This window comes from Saimiri boliviensis, chromosome 4 (assembly GCF_048565385.1).
Source record: "Saimiri boliviensis isolate mSaiBol1 chromosome 4, mSaiBol1.pri, whole genome shotgun sequence".
In the NCBI taxonomy this organism is placed as follows: Eukaryota; Metazoa; Chordata; class Mammalia; order Primates; family Cebidae; genus Saimiri; species Saimiri boliviensis.
In genome coordinates, this window is record NC_133452.1 from 50,216,470 (window position 1) to 50,235,383 (window position 18,914).

Genomic DNA, 18,914 nt, shown 5'->3' on the forward strand with positions numbered 1-18,914 from the left:
CCGGTCGCGTCACCGCCCTCGTTTCCTACCGCCCCGAGACCGGCAGTGAGATTAGTGCTCGCGGGGCCGCGGCGGAGGGCGGCGTGCTCCTCTGTTCGCTGCCACTCGCCCGCAGGTCGGCGCGCTCGCCCACCTGAGCCGCGCCGGGGCTGCGGGGTGGCGGGGCAGGGCGCTCAGCCCAGCCGAGGAGAAAGAGGCAGCAGTGTCAGCGCGGAGATGGGCAGCGGGCGAAGTTGACGGGTTCCCCGCCCACGCTGCGCCCCTCTTGCCCAGAGGTGCGCTGCCCCTCCCCGAGGTGCTCACGCGCGGCCCTGCCCCGGGCCTGCGCGGGACTCCCCGCCCGTTCCCCCGGGACCCGAAAACTTCACCCCAAGTCCGAAGCGTGGGCTGCGAGGGAGGAGCCCGAAGCTGGACAGGACTCCGCTCAGGGGGAGTGGTCCTGGCGGGTATCTAGGCGTCGGAGGGCGGAGACCCGCTGGAAACTTTATCATCCTCGCCCTAATTCCTACGCTTCACTGTCTTTCTTCTCCCCGCAGGGGCCGCAGCCAGCGGTCTGTCGCGAGTGCCTGTGTGCCCGAGGAGCCGCCCCGGGGAGCAGACCCGGCGTGGAGTTGTTCCCCCAGGGGAGACCCGCAGCCCAGCCGAGGGGGTCGGGCGGCCTGGATGCGCAGGACCCAGCCCCGCAGCCGCTGACGCCCAGCGGCGGCGAAGTTTGGCTGCTGAGCGGCGCGGCGCCGGACCACCGGACAGCGGGAGCGATGCCCGTGGGGGGCCTGTTGCCGCTCTTCAGCAGCCCTGCGGGCGGCAGCCTGAGCGGTAGCCTGGGCGGGGGGCTCGGCAGCGGCGGCAGGAAGGGGTCAGGCCCCGCCGCGCTCCGCCTGACGGAGAAGTTCGTGCTGCTGCTGGTGTTCAGCGCCTTCATCACGCTCTGCTTCGGGGCGATCTTCTTTCTGCCGGACTCCTCCAAGCTGCTCAGCGGGGTCCTGTTCCACTCCAGCCCCGCCCTGCAGCCGGCCGCCGACCACAAGCCCGGGCCCGGGGCGCGCGCGGAGGACGCGGCCGAGGGGCGAGCCCGGCGTCGCGAGGAGGGTGCGCCCGGGGACCCGGCGGCCGCCGTGGAGGACAACTTGGCCAGGATCCGCGAAAACCACGAGCGGGCTCTCAGGGAAGCCAAGGAGACCCTGCAGAAGCTGCCTGAGGAGATCCAAAGAGACATCCTGCTGGAGAAGGAGAAGGTGGCCCAGGACCAGCTGCGTGACAAGGCGCCGTTCAGAGGCCTGCCCCCGGTGGACTTCGTGCCCCCCATCGGGGTGGAGAACCGGGAGCCCGCCGACGCCGCCATCCGTGAGAAGAGGGCAAAGATCAAAGAGGTGAGTGGGCTGCGCCAGAAATCCCTCCCGGTGGGCCGTTTTTCAGGGAGAAACGGCAAGCCTTTGAAACTCTGAAGACTGCAACATTACAGTGTATGGGAAGATTCAGGTTTGCCCCTTCCACCAGGTGCTGTGTCAAAAGCCCTTTTGTTTCCTGTTTTCAATATTGTAGGAGATAAGGCCAATAAGATCTAAGGTCGAATCTCGTTGCTTTTAACTTGCGTGCTCTTACTCTGGTGAGCACAAGCCATAGGAGGTAGGTATACATACATGGGCAGGTAATACACAAACCACCTTCTCTGGCTGCTACACGGTTAATCGCCCCACCAGTAACAGCGACAGCACTAATCAGCTTCCTGGTAAGGCTTGGGGACGTGACTTTAAAGTGGAGCTTCACGCGTGATGAAGAGGTTCTGATAGCCAGCCAGCATCCCCCAGGTTCAGCCACGTGGCCCTTGTCTGCCAGATGGCATTCTGTGTGTACTTTGAGACCATAAAGGTGGAACTTAAGAACTTCCCATCATCTAGGGATACTATCGTTTGTTTTTTTAAAAAATGAAAATATTAAAGGGCTAGTCTGCTGCCTCTTCTATTTCTAGTGCACAGTCAGAAATAGGGTATTCCATGTGATGCAACAGGTTTGCCTCCACAGCAGCACAATGTTGACAGACTTAATCCAGAATAAACATGGACTTTGAGACGTCTTTCCTAATTTCCTTCTCATAATGTTCAGATAGAACTTGTAATATGTGATTAGGTCAGGACCAGTTTAACCGCTGAAAGTGGCCATAAAAAGTCATTTCAGGCTGTCATTTTCAAGATGAAAGTTGAAGGGCCCGGATCTCCAGAACCAGTTAGTGATGAGTCAGGACTTGAAGCCCGAAGTCCGAACTTCCCCCCAGTCACAAGTCACCACACTCTCTGTGAACATGCCTCCTCCCTGAGCTACTTCCCTGTGTGGAGCGGTGCCAGCCTGGGTTTTACATGTAAAAACTGTAGGAACCACATTAAAAGCCTGTCATTCCAAATCTTGGTTCAGTTTTCTAAAATAGATTGTAAGTGTAAGTAATATTTTTGCCATTTAAAAAAATAATACAGTCTGTGAAAATAAATACTGTATTTTCACAGGTAATGAGGAGGGCAAGTCCCTGATCCCATTTTCAGAGAGTAAACACATTTTTGAGGTGGTGAAGGGGTATTTAGCTTAAGTGGCTGCAGAATGAAGGCAGCAGGATTGTCATAGGATTTGTGACTTTATAATATAAGACCAGCTGAATTTGGTTAAGCTGTAATTGAGCAAGTAAAGTGGACTTGGATCCCTTTCAGTTTAAGAAGAATGCCTTCATACCCCCTGCGCAGGTAGCTTCCTTCCACAGTCCATCAGCCTATCTGCTTTTTTGAGACCCCCCCCCACCCCACCCTCAGGGACAGAACCCTCCCGTTTTGGGGGAATGGATTCCACTCTCTAGAACAACTGTCTAGCAGTTTCCTTTCTCCATGAAATCCTGCCAGTGCTGCCAAATCAGGAAGATGGAACAAAGCTCTACCTCTTACCAAATCCTTCCAGATTCTTTAAAAATATCCAACCAGAATCATAGGAAGTTAACCCCAGATAATCTGTGTCTGCTTGTGTTTCTGTTCAATTTGAGCAGTGTAATTCATACATTTCATGCCTTTAAATCCATATGAGCTGCCAGTTAGTACAAAATCCCAGTTGTCCAAGGAAAAGATTTTAATGCTAAAGATATATAGATGTTAGGCCGGGCACGGTGGCTCAAGCCTGTAATCCCAGCACTTTGGGAGGCCGAGGCGGGTGGATCACGAGGTCGAGAGATTGAGACCATCCTGGTCAACGTGGTGAAACCCAGTCTCTACTAAAAATACAAAAAATTAGCTGGGCATGGTGGCGCGTGCCTGTAGTCCCAGCTACTCAGGAGGCTGAGGCAGGAGAATGCTTGAACCCAGGAGGCGGAGGTTGCGGTGAGCCGAGATCGCGCCATTGCACTCCAGCCTGGGTAACAAGAGCAACACTCTGTCTCAAAAAAAAAAAAAAAAAAGATATATAGATGTTAAGCTGTTGGTACTGACCAGCAGTGATTATAAGAGCATTCAGAACAGAAACAGATGCAGCAGTAGCAGTCTCCTCAGGACAGCATGTTAATTGTGTGCGTATCCATCCCTGGTAGATCCATGTTGTCTGTGTCCCTAAGTCACAAGGTTTTCATTAACTGTGTAAACAAGATTTATGTAGCCTCTGTCTAACATCTTAGCACCTAGATGTTTTGAAATTGCTCAGTCTTGCATAAAGTAGTGGAACTAAAAGTGTTCTTTAAAATTCCTTGTTGCTGTGAGAACCCCAAGAGCCAGCATAATTGGCTTCAGGGTTTAGTCAAAGGCTAACAGGAAGAAATATCTTATGATTTTTCCATCAGATTAGTTCAGGTAGATGTAATTCTTTGTAAAAAAAAAAAAAAAAAAAAAAGATGAAAAATAATTCTGTTCTAAAAACTGTGCTGTAAATATTTGGCTTTAGACAGGCAGGAGTGGTTGTCCATTGTTAATAGGGCACTAGACTTTAACTTTACATATTTGGATTCAGTTTCAAGTACCTCTTTGGACTTTTTGTTGTAAGTCAGTAGATTTTTGCCTTGGTTTTGTTGTTTAACATTTCTGTCTTGTCTTGTCTTTCCTTTCCTTTCCTTTTTTTTTTTTTTTTTTTTTTGAGACAGAGTCTGGTTCTGTCGCCCAAGCTGGAGTGCAGTGATGCGATCTCAGCGCACTGCAACCTCTGCCTCCTGGGTTCAAGCAATTCTCCTGCCTCAGCTTCCCAAGTAGCTGGGATTACAGGCACGTGACACAATGCCCAGGTAATTTTTGTATTTTTAGTAGAGATGAAGTTTCACCATGTTGGTCAGGCTGGTCATGAACTCCTGACCTCAAGTGATCCACCCACCAGCCTCCTAAAGTGCTGGGATTACAGGTGTGAGCCACTACACCTGGCCTGTTTCTGTATTTTCTATTTCTCTTTATACTTAGGTTCTCTGTCACATCTGAATGCACTAACACTTATAGTTAAAATATAGAAAGTGCAGGCAAGTCTAACGTGTTAGAAGCTTGTACTGTAATTTGAGTCAACCTGTTATTTTGTACTTGGTTCGAAGTCAGTGAATACTATTTTTTATATCTATGACACAATTATGTTATTAGTACTACAGTAGATTTTTAACAACTTTTTGTCTTAGGGGAGATACTCTGTTAATTTCAAATAGGTCATTGTACAGAATGCTTCATAAAAAATCTTAAATACTTTCCGCTGCTAATTTGATGGATGGTAAAATTTGGATGTAAAACTTCAAATTAGAATTAAGATCTTCCTTCGTTCACCCCTGTTAAAATTTCATAAATTAACTCTGGGATTTCTCTGAGATTTATGATATATACATAGAGTATATTTATTTTCATGAGTTTGATCTTAAAATTGAACTCAAGTTATCCTTAGCTTTAAAAAGCAGTGTTAGAATGATAAGCATAAAAGTTAAAATAGCAGCATGGAAGTTTTAGAAAAATCATCTGTTTACTTTTTTTTTTTTTTAAATCAGAAATCATTTTTACCCACTTCCCCAATTAGCCCAATTAGCCTGTGCTCTCCTTTAGGATTAAAGCCTTAATCCAATTTGGGGGATGATTTTTGTTTGTTTGTTTTCTGGAATTATGGGGAGGCCTGAGTAATAGGGGCTGGAGCTAAAGACAGTCAGGTTGTCAGAGGGGACTCCTTTCCTCTCAGGCTGGAATCCTCACCAACGTAAGTGGGGGTTGGGGGTACATACTGACTGGCAGCCTTAGATTTGTCATGTAAGGCTTTAGGACCCTGTACCTGTGGGGTCACGGTTGTCTTCTCTCTGTTCTCCAAACAAGACTTTAGTATTTTATTCCAGACCTATTTGTATAATCATGAATTTAAAGAACATCTTCATATTGATTGCTAAGAGTTAAAATATATATTTATTCTATTTTACACTAGCCTTAGGTATATAGCCTATCGTTTATGTTAACTCTTAACACTTTACTCTTTGGGTAAAGATCAGATGTGGGAATAATCTGACTTTTATTTTGACAATTAACTTTCCAGTTTATTTGTATGGTAGTTCTGGTGTGGAAAATAATATTTATAAAATAATAAGAGCCATGATTTGGAGAACTGGCCCAAGAAGCTTCAGCATCCTTTGGTTGCCTGCCTGTGCCACTGTGCTGTAACACATTCCCTACCAAACATAGGCCAGTGTGGGATTGCCCCACCCAGGGGCCCTTCCCCAGAGCAGGAAGGACATGGAGTGTTTGCAAAGGTTTCTCTCCTTAGCAAGTAGATAAGTTTTCAACACTGTAAGTTCTAGAGTAGGTGCTGGCTGTTAATATATAAAAGCAATGTATATATATATATATATATATATATATATATATATATATGTATGTATATATAAATGGGTAGTTAATTATGTTCAGCTTCCTTTTCTATATGTAAGCTATTGATAATTTCTCTGAGAAGAGTATTCTGTTTTCCTCTTATCAGGCAAGTAGGACTCATATAAAGGAGCTGTTTATGTATTTGAGACTTAGAACCTAGTTAAAAGTGTGAAAAGAGGTTTTTAAAAATGTATTTTCAAACCAATGCATCTGTACTCCTTAGGTGAGCTAATAAACTAAACCATCATGAAAACTTTATCCTAGTGTTACACAGAGTGCATTTGTATGAGATCTGAATTTGTTGGAATTCATTGAAGAACTTACATATTTGAATCAGATTATTTCATAAGCTGTGCTGGTATAAATTTTTTATTGAAGAGAATTTTAAGCATTTGTCCCAAGGTCAGAGGGGAGAAATACCCACAGATCCGTGTGAGGGATGAGGGCTAAATACATGGGGTAGATCAGAATTGCACTGGAACCTGGTTATACCCAATAACCCTGTCAAACACCTGTGGTGTTTTAAATTTCTTTCTTTATAAACATGTGTGTGTTTGTCAAAGAAGTTTTGATTAGTCAGAATAGGAACAGCCACTGTGGGCTGCAGGGATAAAGTGAAATGAGTGGCAAAACAGCCTCTCTCCCCTCAAGTAAATGAAAATAATAAATGAGATACCTATGTTTGGTAGTTTAGGAAAGAGATTCTCCCTTTGAGGAAAGTAAGTCTTGACTTTTCTGTCAGTATTTTTAGCCTAGTTCCTTGCTTGGTGTTCAGTAATTGAAATATGTCTTATCCCCACCCCCCACCGCTCAATCTCTTAAAAGACCCTTTACACAAATTCTGCAAATTATGCCATGATAACTTTAAATCTCAGATTTTAAAACTAAGTATGTGCTCCAAGTTATAAAGTATTGCATCTGAATGAGAACTGAAAATAGCTCATTCATTTTACAGTAGCGGCAACCAAGACACAAAGATTGTTCTGGAAGTCACATCACCTCTTAGTAGCGGAATTGAGTTGCAAAGGGAATCCCCAATCGTCTGAGTGTTGCTTACTGTCCCCTACATGGCTTGTCTCCTAAATAAAACTCCAAAGAATTGTATAAATTATTCATGTTTATTATGTACAAACGCTAATAGAGAGTACAAAAAACATACAATTCTGCATTATTATAAATTTGACCTTATACTAGTTTTTTTTTTTTCAGCCAACCATGGGTCAAAGTAGTTTTTAAGTCAATTAAAGTTTAAAAACTTACCAGTGGCATAGTTTAGAAGGCTTCTTCTTTGTAAAGACACCCAGGGAAAGTTTGATAAGGACATCGTGTTCTCTTTATAAAGATCTCTCAAGAAGCAGAGGCATTTGTAATCTTTCGGTTAAACATTCTTTATGAAGAAAAGTTGGGAAGAAGAAAGAAGGGAGAGCAGAAGAGAGTGAGTTACTGTATATACGAAGGGTGAAAGAAGAACACCCAGAGAAGGGGCATGTGATGACTGGAAGGACTGCTTTAAAATTACAAATGTGTGTGATCTTCTGATATTGCACCATTGATAATGGAAGAATGCCAGCTAAGCTAAACATTGATTGTTTTAAAAGTAGACATACATGTAAAAATCACACCAATCTGTGGGCAATTCTTTCCACTCAAGTAGGTTCTGAAGATTCTTTTTTTGGGTGCACTTAACCTGTCTCTGCTCCATCCATTTGGAGCATTGTAGTGGTTAGAAGGATGGTTCTGGACTTGGATAACCTGGGTCTGAATCTAACCTCTACTGTACATTAGCTTTGTGACCTTCTGCAAATTAATCTCTCAGAACTTTAGTTTCCTGATCTGTAAAATGAGGTTAATAGTAGTGCCCACTGTGTTGGACCCTGAGGCTTAAATGTGATAGAATGGTATCAGGCACGAAGTGGGCACACAATAAATAATGCTGCTTGTTATTACTGCTGTTACTGGTCACCACCTAAAGCCATCAAGCCAGGATTGCATTGATATATATATTGTTTAATAATTCAGGAAAGTGGGTAATGAAGTTTCAAAAGGGTATCCAAAATAGTTAAGTTTTAGTGCTTAAAGGAATACATTTCCAGTGCATCGAAAAGATCTTCCTACATAGCTATAATTTTATTGTGCTACAGTCAACTCTGATTTTCTTAGATTTCTACCAAATTCCAAAAAAATGTTAAGTATCTTTAAAATGATATACTTACTGTGTATACTTCTTCAGCTTCTTCAGAATATGTGTTAAAGAAGTAATTTGTCTCTTTCTCACAGTCAAATATGCCTATTCCTGCAGATACCATCTTCTCAGAGTGGTCACAGTCAAGTTATCTTAATTTCTCTTTTTTTCTAATAAAGAATTTTTTTCTTTACACAATACTGATGGGATTTCACTATATTTCCTGGGCTAGTTTCAAACTGCTGAGCTGAAGCAATCTTCCCATCTCGGCCTCCCAAAGCGTTGGGATTACAGGTGTGAGCCACCATGCCTGGCTGAGTTATCTATCTTAAGTATTGAAGTTATTCTCCTAAACAGAGAGATCGAGTAAAGTGAATTTCAATCTGTGTTGTCTTGGAGGAATGTTTTTAAGAAGTGAAAATTATTATTTTAGGCTTGGCAAAAATTATATAATTATGATAAATTCTGTAATCAGAGCTCAGTCCATCACCTGATAGTCAAAGTTAGCATAAATCAGTTAAGAGTTTGGCCTCTTTGAGAGATTCATGTTGAATTTAGATTTATTAGAATTCCAGGCCCACTACTCATTTTACACATGACAAATAAGGCCAGTGAGCTGTGACTTCCTGAGATGCCCCCAGTGTACACACAGTAGCTGAGAACTGCTTCTCAGGTGTTGAGAAATGCTGAGAACCAGGCCGCAGTTTGCCTGGGATAATCTTGACTCTATTGAGAACTTGTGCCCTGGTCACTGACTGACCAGACCCTCCCTCTCCTCAGCCCTAAAAGGCAGGCCAACTGCCATGAACCCCACTGAGAGCATCCTAGAAGGAGGTGGGACATCTTTGCTGGGTAGGGGATTGCCTAAGAAAGCAATACCAGCTAATTCCTTCGCTCCAGAGAAGTGGCAGCACTGCCCCACCCCCACTGAGGTCTGATAAAGACTTCTGTGATCATTAGGTACTTAAAGAAAACCAAATGAGATTAAGGCTTAAGAGCATTTAAAAGTCACAGCCCTCATTTCTGTCATGAATACTCTGGCAGTTCTTTGGGTACTTTAGAGCTGAGCTGTCCTGCAGATAATCCAGAACAGAGATAATAAAATTGAAAAGCAGACATATCCTTTGTGTTTACTTGACTTTTGTGACGAGAATGACTCCTCCTGCTCTCACATTTCTCAGCCTGGCTCTTAAGTTGATCAAAAGCCGAGTCCCTGATTTGCTCTGCTGCTTTCTCATCACTCTTGCTCTACATTCTTCATTTAAGTGACACTCAGAACACATTATATTAACTTTTCATTTGCATTTTTCATGTTTTTATGTGAGTCACTAATTAGATTGTCCTGTCTTGTGTGGAAGTGCTTAGTATGAGCAACTTAGTATGAGAGAGGGCATGGAGATGAGGGGTTACAAACCCGATGCAGGACACCGAGTTCTGAAAGGGTACTTTAATAACAGCATTGCCACCCTCTGAAACAACCTTTGTTGTCGGTCCTTGTTTGTCTATGCTAGGAGTTTATGAGAAAGGGTGTGGCAATAATTGGTTTCCAAAGGCCTATGAATGACTATGGCAGAGACATGAACTCAAGCCATCCATAGACCACGAGCTATTGCTAATGTCTCCATTTCTGTGAAATCTTTCCTCATTAAATGGTCTTCTTAAGGACCCCTCAGAGCACTCAATTCTTCTAAGTTACAGGAAGATTTCAGAAATAGGACGGGAGACCAGATCCTAGCCTACATTGGGTGTGGCATGTCCAGCTTCCCGAGCTGCTGTTTAGGTCGTGATTGTCTGTCCCTAGTTCCTCTTTCACAGTAATACATGCTGGAGCTACGTACTAAAAGGGGAGTGTGTTTCCTCACTGTCTCTCTCTCTATCGGGGCATAAGACAAGAGAACAGACCTGTGGAATGATTAGGGAAACTCAGTGCTATGTACCCAGTCTCAAAATCTCATTTCACCAGTGTTTTCTTTTTACTGTTTTGTTTGTTTGTTTGAGATGGAGTCTTGCTCTGTTGCCCAGGCTGGAGTACAGTGGTGTGATCTTGTCTCACTGCAACCTCTGCCTCCTGAGTTCAGGCAATTCTCCTGCCTCAGCCTCCTGAGTAGCTAGGATTACAGACACCTGCCACCATGCCTGGCTAATTTTTGTATTTTTAGTAGAGACAAAGTTTTACCACATTGGCCAGGCTGGTCTCAAACTCCTGATCTCAAGTGATCCACACCCACCTTGGCCTCACAAAGTGCTGGAATTATGTACGTGAGCCACCATGCCTGGCCATTTATTGATTCTTAAAGGCTTGCTTTAAAGGTAAGTGAATAAAGTTGTTCAGCAGAGTTTTTAATATTATACTTTGATATTTGTCTTAGCAAAGGATAGGTTTGCTGAAGCAAGTATCTTCCATTGTGTTATTTTATTTTATAAACCCATGTCTGCTTGGGAAAGAAAAATTTGAAAGCACACACTAGAGTAGAAAAAAAAGTCCTTTATAGTTTTATCACTCAGTCACTAAGTAATGTCAATACTGCCCCTCCCCAACCCCAGTATGTAAGTTCATTCCCCCCCAGTTATAACCACACTATATATGCTTTTTTTAAAATCATTTTCTTTGCAAGTGTCATTTTATGTTAGCATAATATATCATGTCAAAACATCGTACTTTATTTAACCATTCCTTTGGACCTGAACATTTAGATTATTTCTACTTTTTTGTTTTTATTAAAAATGCGGAGACAGACACCTTTGCCCAGTAAATTTCTATCTCACTTTTTATTGCCCACACCCTGGTAAGTAGGATTTTCTCTTAAGTTCTTAAGAGGGGAAATAAATTGGCCAACAGATAGTACATTTTGAGGCATGACTTTCCAGAAACCATTTATTCTCTTATGTGTCATATAATGAATGGAGTCTGTTGATTCTTTGTGAATTTCATAGAAGATGAAGCAGTATATGATATTTTCAATTTGCTTTTCTTTGATCCACACTTTCTCCTGTGTTGGTGATTTACATTTCTTCCTTGCGAGTTGTATAGATAGAACAAGTAAGTTTTAAAAGGAGGAAGATTGGGAAGGTGGCAGAGCTTGGAGGCCTAAGGAGTGAGATCCACCAGAGGAGTTGGATCTGGCACGCTAGGTGAATGAACATTGATTCCTGTGGGAGGAAAAGTCCTGAAGGCAAGAGTTAGGATTTTATAAAGCAAAGTTAAAACAAAAAAAAAAAATTTCCCCCTTGATTGCACACTTAGGGTAAAATATTCTTTATTGAAAGGAGCTCTTACCAAGCACTTGGGACAGCCCACATCCCTCAGCTAAGACCGAGCCAGCTTTACCAGTTCATCTTCATTTTTAGGTGATAGTTGAGATTTTGCCTCAGATATTTGAGGAAGGTATTGACCTCTCTGGAGATTTGCGGAAGGCTCTTTCTCCTTTTAGAATTAATCAGGATGCTTTTCTAATAGTTGAAGATCAAAAGTTGTCCAAATAGAATTTCAGAAGTGATTTTAATGATGCCAGAAAATGGCAAGTCTTACAAAGCTGAATTCTTAAAGAAGAAAAAAATAACCAAAAGGAAATCATGAGATTTCATAGAAATGTTTGTTCTTATGTGTGAAGAGGCAGGCTAGTCTTTTGTATGTGCAAGGCCTTCATTGTTTTAAATAGGATAAATATGCATTTTGTCAAAGATATTTTATTTTTAAAGAAAAGTATGATTTTGTGTGTGTGTGTGTGTGTGTGTGTGTGTGTGTATGTGAAGTATGGGCTCTTTTTTTTTCACCCTAATCTTTCAAATCAAATGTTTTTAGTCATGTTTTTTTAAGATAGTGAAGAGCTGCATATTTCAAAATGTATTTATATTCTGACCTTGGTTAGTTCATAAAAGTCTGTCAAACGCCAGAACTATTTAAATTTGGCTATAACACTGTGTTAACATGATGAATAACGATTGACATAAATGTACTACATTATTTTTATAAATTGTGGTTAGACATGATAGTAATTTTAGAATATTTACAATGCTATTTTTGGAGATGTTATTTTTTTAGTCAGCTAGCAGTGCTGAGTGTTTTATCTAGCCAGCTACAGGTTTTCAGCTAATAATTAGAAATACCTGAGAAGTCCATATTGTGATTTAAGGAGTTATTAGCCCAAGTCAGCAATTTTATGACACATTCTTAATAGGAAGTATAAAATGAACTTTATGTAGTAAAAAACGTATTTTATAATTGGCAAGTATCTACCGCATTGTATACATTCACTCATATTAAACACTTTGGTTAGTCTTCATTATTTAATCCTCCTGTGGTTACTTAACACAGAATGTGTAATGAAGAACTCAATAGCTTTAAAGGGGGGTGGTTGAGGAGCATAGAAAATGAAGAAGATTTATTAACTACTGTTGAAAGCTGCTTTAGCAGTTAGGGTGAATAAAAATAATGATTTATTAATTATTCCATCAGTAATAAGATAAAACCACAGTGTAGGGTTGGAAGTACTTCTGTTTCCTCTAACTCCTGAGAATACAGAATTTCTATGGCGTTGGCTCCTTGTATCATCCGTCCCTTCCAAAACTGTCACACTGAGGGCAGGAGAAAGAGTTCCCACTATTCATCCATGTGCCAACAGATCAGGTAGCTCTGGGTCCTGCCCATAATAGGGCCCAGTACATATTTGTTGAATGAATATGCTCTTTGAAACAAACATGCCTGCAGGAGTTACTAAGGTTAATTTTGATTCCCTAATAAGTAATCTGGTATTCCAGAAGTGGTGTCTACTCATCTTTGAAGTCCTTTCTAATGCATGTACTCATGGGCTACAAGCCTTTGTCTTTTTGATTTTTTTTTTTTTTGTTACAACAGACAGAAGTCATGTAGAATCAGACTTAGTGAATAAAGAAAATAATGAATGTCGAAAATGCCTTTTCCAGTTTTCAAGTTGTTTTCCAGAATGATTTATAAAATGAAAACTGCATTCATTTTCTTATATGACCTGTAAACTGGTGAAAGTGGTGAAAAAAAAAAATCTTGACCAAATATAACACTGCTGAAATAAATGTAGATGATTGTGAGATTCCTTTAAAGGTCAACACTTGAATATAAAAATTGTGTTGTTTTATTGAAAAGTGTTTCTATTTCTTTTTTAGGTATGTGACTTTTAAAGTAGCTAGAATCTTCATTTCTTTTCTTTATTACCTAGGGTACTGAACAGTATTTAATAAGAGCTGCCATTTTTTTATTTCAGTTTTATACGTGATACAACTAATTGGAGTTGGTTTGGTTTTGTTTCCATTTTGGCAAAAATTTTTGAGCTATAAAAGTATCTCAATAAGCAATGTTTATAGTACCGCACTAAAATGAAAAGTCATAGATTAGGTGTTATGTTCCACTAGAGAAATCAGAATTACATAAGCATGTTCCTTCTTAAGGAGGGGTGATATTTTGAGAAAGAGAAAGAAGCTTGGTTTTCAATTTCCCAATTTCATATTGTTTCTCTTGAAAAGTGCTGTCTCATATAAATAATTACATGGTAGAGGCTCAATGAATTTTATGCATTTGTCAGTGGTCCCCTTTTCAGTTCATTCTGCAGATGACTATTAATCTTCCTAAAACATCACTTCTCTCATATTGCCAACTCAGGTTTTAGTGGTCCTCCATTTCCTGTAAAGTAATGATTCAGACTTTAACATGCATCAGAATCACCTGGAGGGCATGTTAAAATGGATTGCTGGTGCCTGTAATCCCAGCACTTTGGGAGGCAAGTGGATCACTTGAGATCAGGAGTTCAAGACCAGCCTGGCCAACATGGCAAAACCCCATCTCTACTAAAAGTATAAAAATAGATGGGCATGGTGGTGGGCACCTGTAGTCCCAGCTACTTGGGAGACTGAGGCAGGAGAATTGCTTGAACCCAGGTTGCAGTGAACCGAGATTATGCCACTGCACTCCAGCCTGGGTGACAGAGCGAGACCATCTCAAAAAAAAAGAAAGAAGGAAGGAAAAAAAAAAACCCTGGATTTTTCTGATTCAGTAGGCCTGGGTGGGCCCCAGAATTTGCATTTTAAACATCTTGCTAGGTGATACTGATGCTTCTGGTCCAGTGACTTCATTCTAGAAAAACATTTTTCTAGAATGAAGTCACAATAGTCACAACTTTTTAGCTTGGCATCCATAGTCTTCCATAAATCTGCCTCAGTTTACTTCTTGAGTTTACCAGGAAGGAATCTGTGTTTCCACAAAACTTACATAGCTACTGTCTCCAGAACACATATAATTGAGGACTTCGCCTTGTTTACTTTATGGTTCTCAAAAGGAGGGTCTTCTCACTTGCTCAAAATCCATGTCCTCATGAAGCCCTCTACACTCTCAACCTTTCCTGATCTCTCACTACTCCAAATTCCCGTATTATTTATTATTTCTGTCTTTAGCCTGTGTGTCACTGATTTCATGGGCATATATGTTATCTTTCAAGTAACTTTCAGACATCTTAAAAGTCAGGACACCTTTTTTATTTCATAGGTCTCTGGCCCAGAATTTGACAGTAAAAGACAATTCATCTTAAACGTAACCCAGATGAGAAATCACTAAAGTATATTAACAAAGTTTTTTACAACGTAGTTAGTCTGTGAGGCAGTATGGCAGAGTAGAAACACTTCTGGCCTTCCTTTCCACACCTTTGAAATGGAGCTAATAATTCCTGTTTTTCAGAGTTGTTGTAAGAATTAAAATAGAAAATGTATGTGAATCTCTCTGCACAATGCCTTCCTTGCATTAGCAGTCATTATTCAATACGTAGTATGTACTTATTAGCAGCTAGGAATTGGTAGGAGTAATAAGCTTGGACTTCTGCTAAGAAAAGGGGTTGGTAAGTAAATTGGATTCAGAAAGTCATTTCCAGGAAAGAAAAGTATGTCTTGGCTGCAGTATTGCTGTATTGACCAATAACTTGTATTTTCTATTGTTGCCTCCCTTTTTAGTTGTTGTTGCCAAAATTCTCACTTCCTGCAGCAGGAAAGGAAGCATTATTTTGCCTTGTTAGAATTGTTATTATGCAGAAGGGATGCTCATCCTCAGGAAAACCATAGAGAGCGTGTTGAATGGAGGGTTCCTCATTCATTCATCCATGTCCAGTTACCTCTGACTTCCAGACCTGGTATCACACAACACTCGGACATGTGGAGAAGAAACCAAGTAAGGGGGGAAAAAAATCTGGAGAAATACCTTCAGAGCATAGAAAGAAATAATATTTGTGAGCGGAAAAGCTGGAAATGTTTCCTTCAGAGATGGCTACGTGTGTAAATTTAGCTCAATAATTAGGCATATGGTGCTTTCATTTTAGGATATACCCACCCTTTGTGATAATATCCGTTGATTATTAGAGCTGCTGCAGCTTTAACTACATTGACAGCAGAGATTCCTAGTGCATTTAAGACAAGAATTGAAGAGTGAAATGGAAAACTGAATTAATAATTTGTTCTTGGGTGGTTTTAATCTGCTGCTTATTAACTTTGTAGTTTATGCCTGGAGGATTAGATTTGGAAACAGAACACCAAATAATGTTTTAAAAGTTTACTTCCTTTTATTGGAACATTCTATTCGTAAAGATTTTCTGAAGAACATTTTGACTGTTTTAGTCCTAACATACGAGGTACACTTAAATTCTTAGGATTCAACCTAAAATAATAGAAAGCTTTTAGTGTAGGCTATTAATTTTAACTTTTAAAGTATTTCATGTTAGAATTCAAAGCAGAAATTGTTTAATAAAAACCAACTAATAGAGAGAGGGAAAGATATTCTTTGCTGGGCACGAAGATATTTGGGTCTCTTTTCCCAAGCTTTATAAATCCCCCTAGGTCTATATTTTTCTGTCTTAGCATTTTAAATCTGCTTACCATTAAATCTGCTTGCCAAAGAAAATAGGAAAATTAAAATAAAAGGTTATTTCTATTTACTTCCCCTACCAAATGTTTCTAAAATTGATTTTTAAAACCATTTGTAATTTTATAAATTGAAAAAAGAGTTATATTCCAAGATATAGCATGTAGGATGAGCTGACATAGGAAGTTTAAAAACAGCTGTCTTTGGGAAAGTGAGGGCTAGTGCTACTGTCAATCTGCCTCTTGCTTAAAGCTTTAACTGTGGTCCTCCTTAAATATACCTGAGAGTCTGAAAAGTCAGTGTATTTTGCTTCTGTGGTTGTAGTTCTCCACCCACCTGTGATCTGAAGAATTACACCCTAGGTTTTTATAAGGTAAAGGCATAAAATTTAGACATTTAGAAGGGAATTCTTTGAGGACTAGGCAGAGAAGTTCAGCAAAATATAATACCAGGTATAGGTCTGAGTTAACCAGTGGTGGATTCTTTATTAGAAAACTAGTCTGAATTTATGTATTCTTGATAAATATAAGTTTTGACAGAAATTCTCCACTTCTGACTTACATGGTAATAGAGGTTGAGGATTTTATAGCCAGGTATGCTGCAGGTACTCAGGTGTTAGTTCCAGCTTAATAATGAGGTTAATTTAGTATTAGCTATCTTTTTCTGTTGTACTTTGACCCATGCTCTTAATTATCTTCTATCATTGATTGTGTTCTGCTGGAGAGGCGGGAGTAATGATGCAAAGACAGACGGCAGGAGAGGTATTATATATGTCACACACATCAGATGACTGGTCACCTTAATACTCTGATTGTCAGCAGGGAATGAGTAGCCCTGTGGCTTCCTGGAACCTTAGGAGGTGAATTCCAGGCATTACCACTGATATACAGAAGGATCACCTTTTTCTGACCTGTGGGCACTCACTCCTACCTTTTAGAATTCCTGAGAGAGGAAGCTAACTAATATGCTAACTAATCATAAAACTAGAAGCTGTCTAGTTTTATGATTAGTTAGCGTATATGTGGACCTTTGGCTCTCAATAGAATTGCTCAAAAGCTATCTCAGGAAATAATGCCTTTGATTGATTTGAAATCTCATGCATCACCATAGTGTAGCTAGTGTTTTCCAGAACACCAGGGGATTTTTGCAGACAGCATTTTCCGGTGCTGATTTGAAGGTAATAAACCAAACTGGCAGGGAGGGAAGGTTCTTCCTTCACCTCAGGGCAAGATGCCTGCTCCTTTACTTCAATCTGGAATGCCCTCTCTTCACAAACCCAGAGGGCGCACAACACATTAGTAGCCATAAGAGTGTCTGTTATGTGTAGTGCAACCCAGAGTCTTCCACTGGTATATACCAAGATCCCAAGTTAGATATTTCTCTTTTAAACAGAATATTGCCTTAACATTTAAAATAAAAATTATATTCCTCAGCTGGCTCTTAAAACTCAGCTATTAATTTGCAAGTATATTTGGTTCATGAATAACAACAGCAACAATAACAACGTCTGATAATTTTCTCCTTTTCTCTAGGTTTGAAATAGAGACAACAGTTAAAACTATACTTTTAATAAAAAGTGCAGCTTCTCAGTTATATTCTGTATGTGTTCCCTTTTTTTCTAATAGAATGTATTTGTTATTCTTCTTGTTCTGAGAATGGCTCCTTAATTGATTTTACATCATCAGTTAGTGTTATTATGTATAATTAAGGCAACCAATAATGAGATTTTAAAAATCTCATCTTGACATAGACTTTGTCTCCTTTATCTGCAGTTTTAATTCGAGACTGGTGAAAAGTATGCCAGTAACTACAGGATACCATTTGTTGAATGTTCACTTACTATTAGGTACTTTGCTCACCACTTTATGTAAATATTCACATTAAATTCTCAGAACAACTAGTACTTGGCTTTTTTCAGAATACTGGTGTTTGACATTAGTTTCCTCATTTTATACTCAGGACGTTGAGGCCAGGAAGGGGCAAGTAAATTGCCCAGGGTCAAGCAACTCCTGTGAGGTTGGAACCCAGGTCTGCCTGGTTCCTGCCCCAACCCTCTTCCTGTGTACTCGCTTCCACTGGGCTCCCCACATTCCCTGGGGCCTTGGCAGGCTCAGATCTTACCCATCTTGAATAAAGAATCAAGACCCTTCTTGCAGTCACTTCCCTGCCTGAAAAGGAAGTAAAGGGAAGTGGGGTGAGGGCTAGCACGATTTCCACCCCAGCTTGTGGCAGACAACATGCTTTCATTCTGAAAGCAGCACCAATGCTCAGTTTGTTTGGAAAAGTCTCTCAAGAGTAATATTGTGCTCAACGTTAAGTACTGTGTTTACTAGTATGTGTTCATGTATGTTTATATCCCCTTAATATGTACCTGCTTAATATGTACATGGTTATGGGTGTGTATATAATTATCTAAATGCCTTAAGCATCAATGAAAGTTACAGGGAGTTCTGGGAAGTTGTTTAAATCAAGAGAAAGACAGTGGTCACTAGAAGAAACAAATCTAAATTTGCTTCCTTTCTCTTCCTCATCATGGGGCAACTATGACTCCTGAAGTTTAGGATACATAATGTTACAATTATTTAACCTTTAATCAGGAGATTCTATAAAGTATAACCACATTAACAAAAATGCAGTTTGAATTTTAAATTCACAGTGAGGTATATCACCAAAAAGAATTCTATGAGTCAAAATAACATATTGTTACTGACTTAACACTCAAGTTTTGTATAGAAGTGACAAAAAAAGGCACTGTTTAATTGGTCCCAAGAGATCCAGACAGTATAACTCTTTCTGCAATTGGGGCAATACAGTAATCATTCAAACTCAAATCATTTTTTTTAAATTTTAATATTATATTTCTTAATAAATCAGATTAAGAATCATTTCGGCCGGGCGAGGTGGCTCAAGCCTGTAATCCCAGCATTTTGGGAGGCCGAGGCGGGTGGATTACGAGGTCGAGAGATTGAGACCATCCTGGTCAACATGATGAAACCCCATCTCTACTAAAAATACAAAAAATTAGCTGGGC

At 40.5% G+C, this 18,914-nt stretch overlaps 1 protein-coding gene across 2 annotated transcripts in view; it reads left to right on the plus strand.

The window, feature by feature from the left end:
• MAN1A1 (mannosidase alpha class 1A member 1) overlaps window positions 1–18,914 on the plus strand; it is a 182,018-nt gene that overhangs the window by 926 nt on the left and 162,178 nt on the right. The window contains exons 1-2 of one of the 2 annotated variants that reach the window (XM_039467633.2): window positions 53–275; window positions 537–1,370. In XM_039467633.2, the coding sequence (XP_039323567.1) occupies window positions 759–1,370 (612 nt within the window). In that variant the 5' untranslated portion in view covers window positions 53–275; window positions 537–758. Of the gene's footprint in view, window positions 1–52; window positions 276–536; window positions 1,371–18,914 lie in introns of those variants that run through there. The other variant, XM_039467632.2, reaches the window with a different exon arrangement.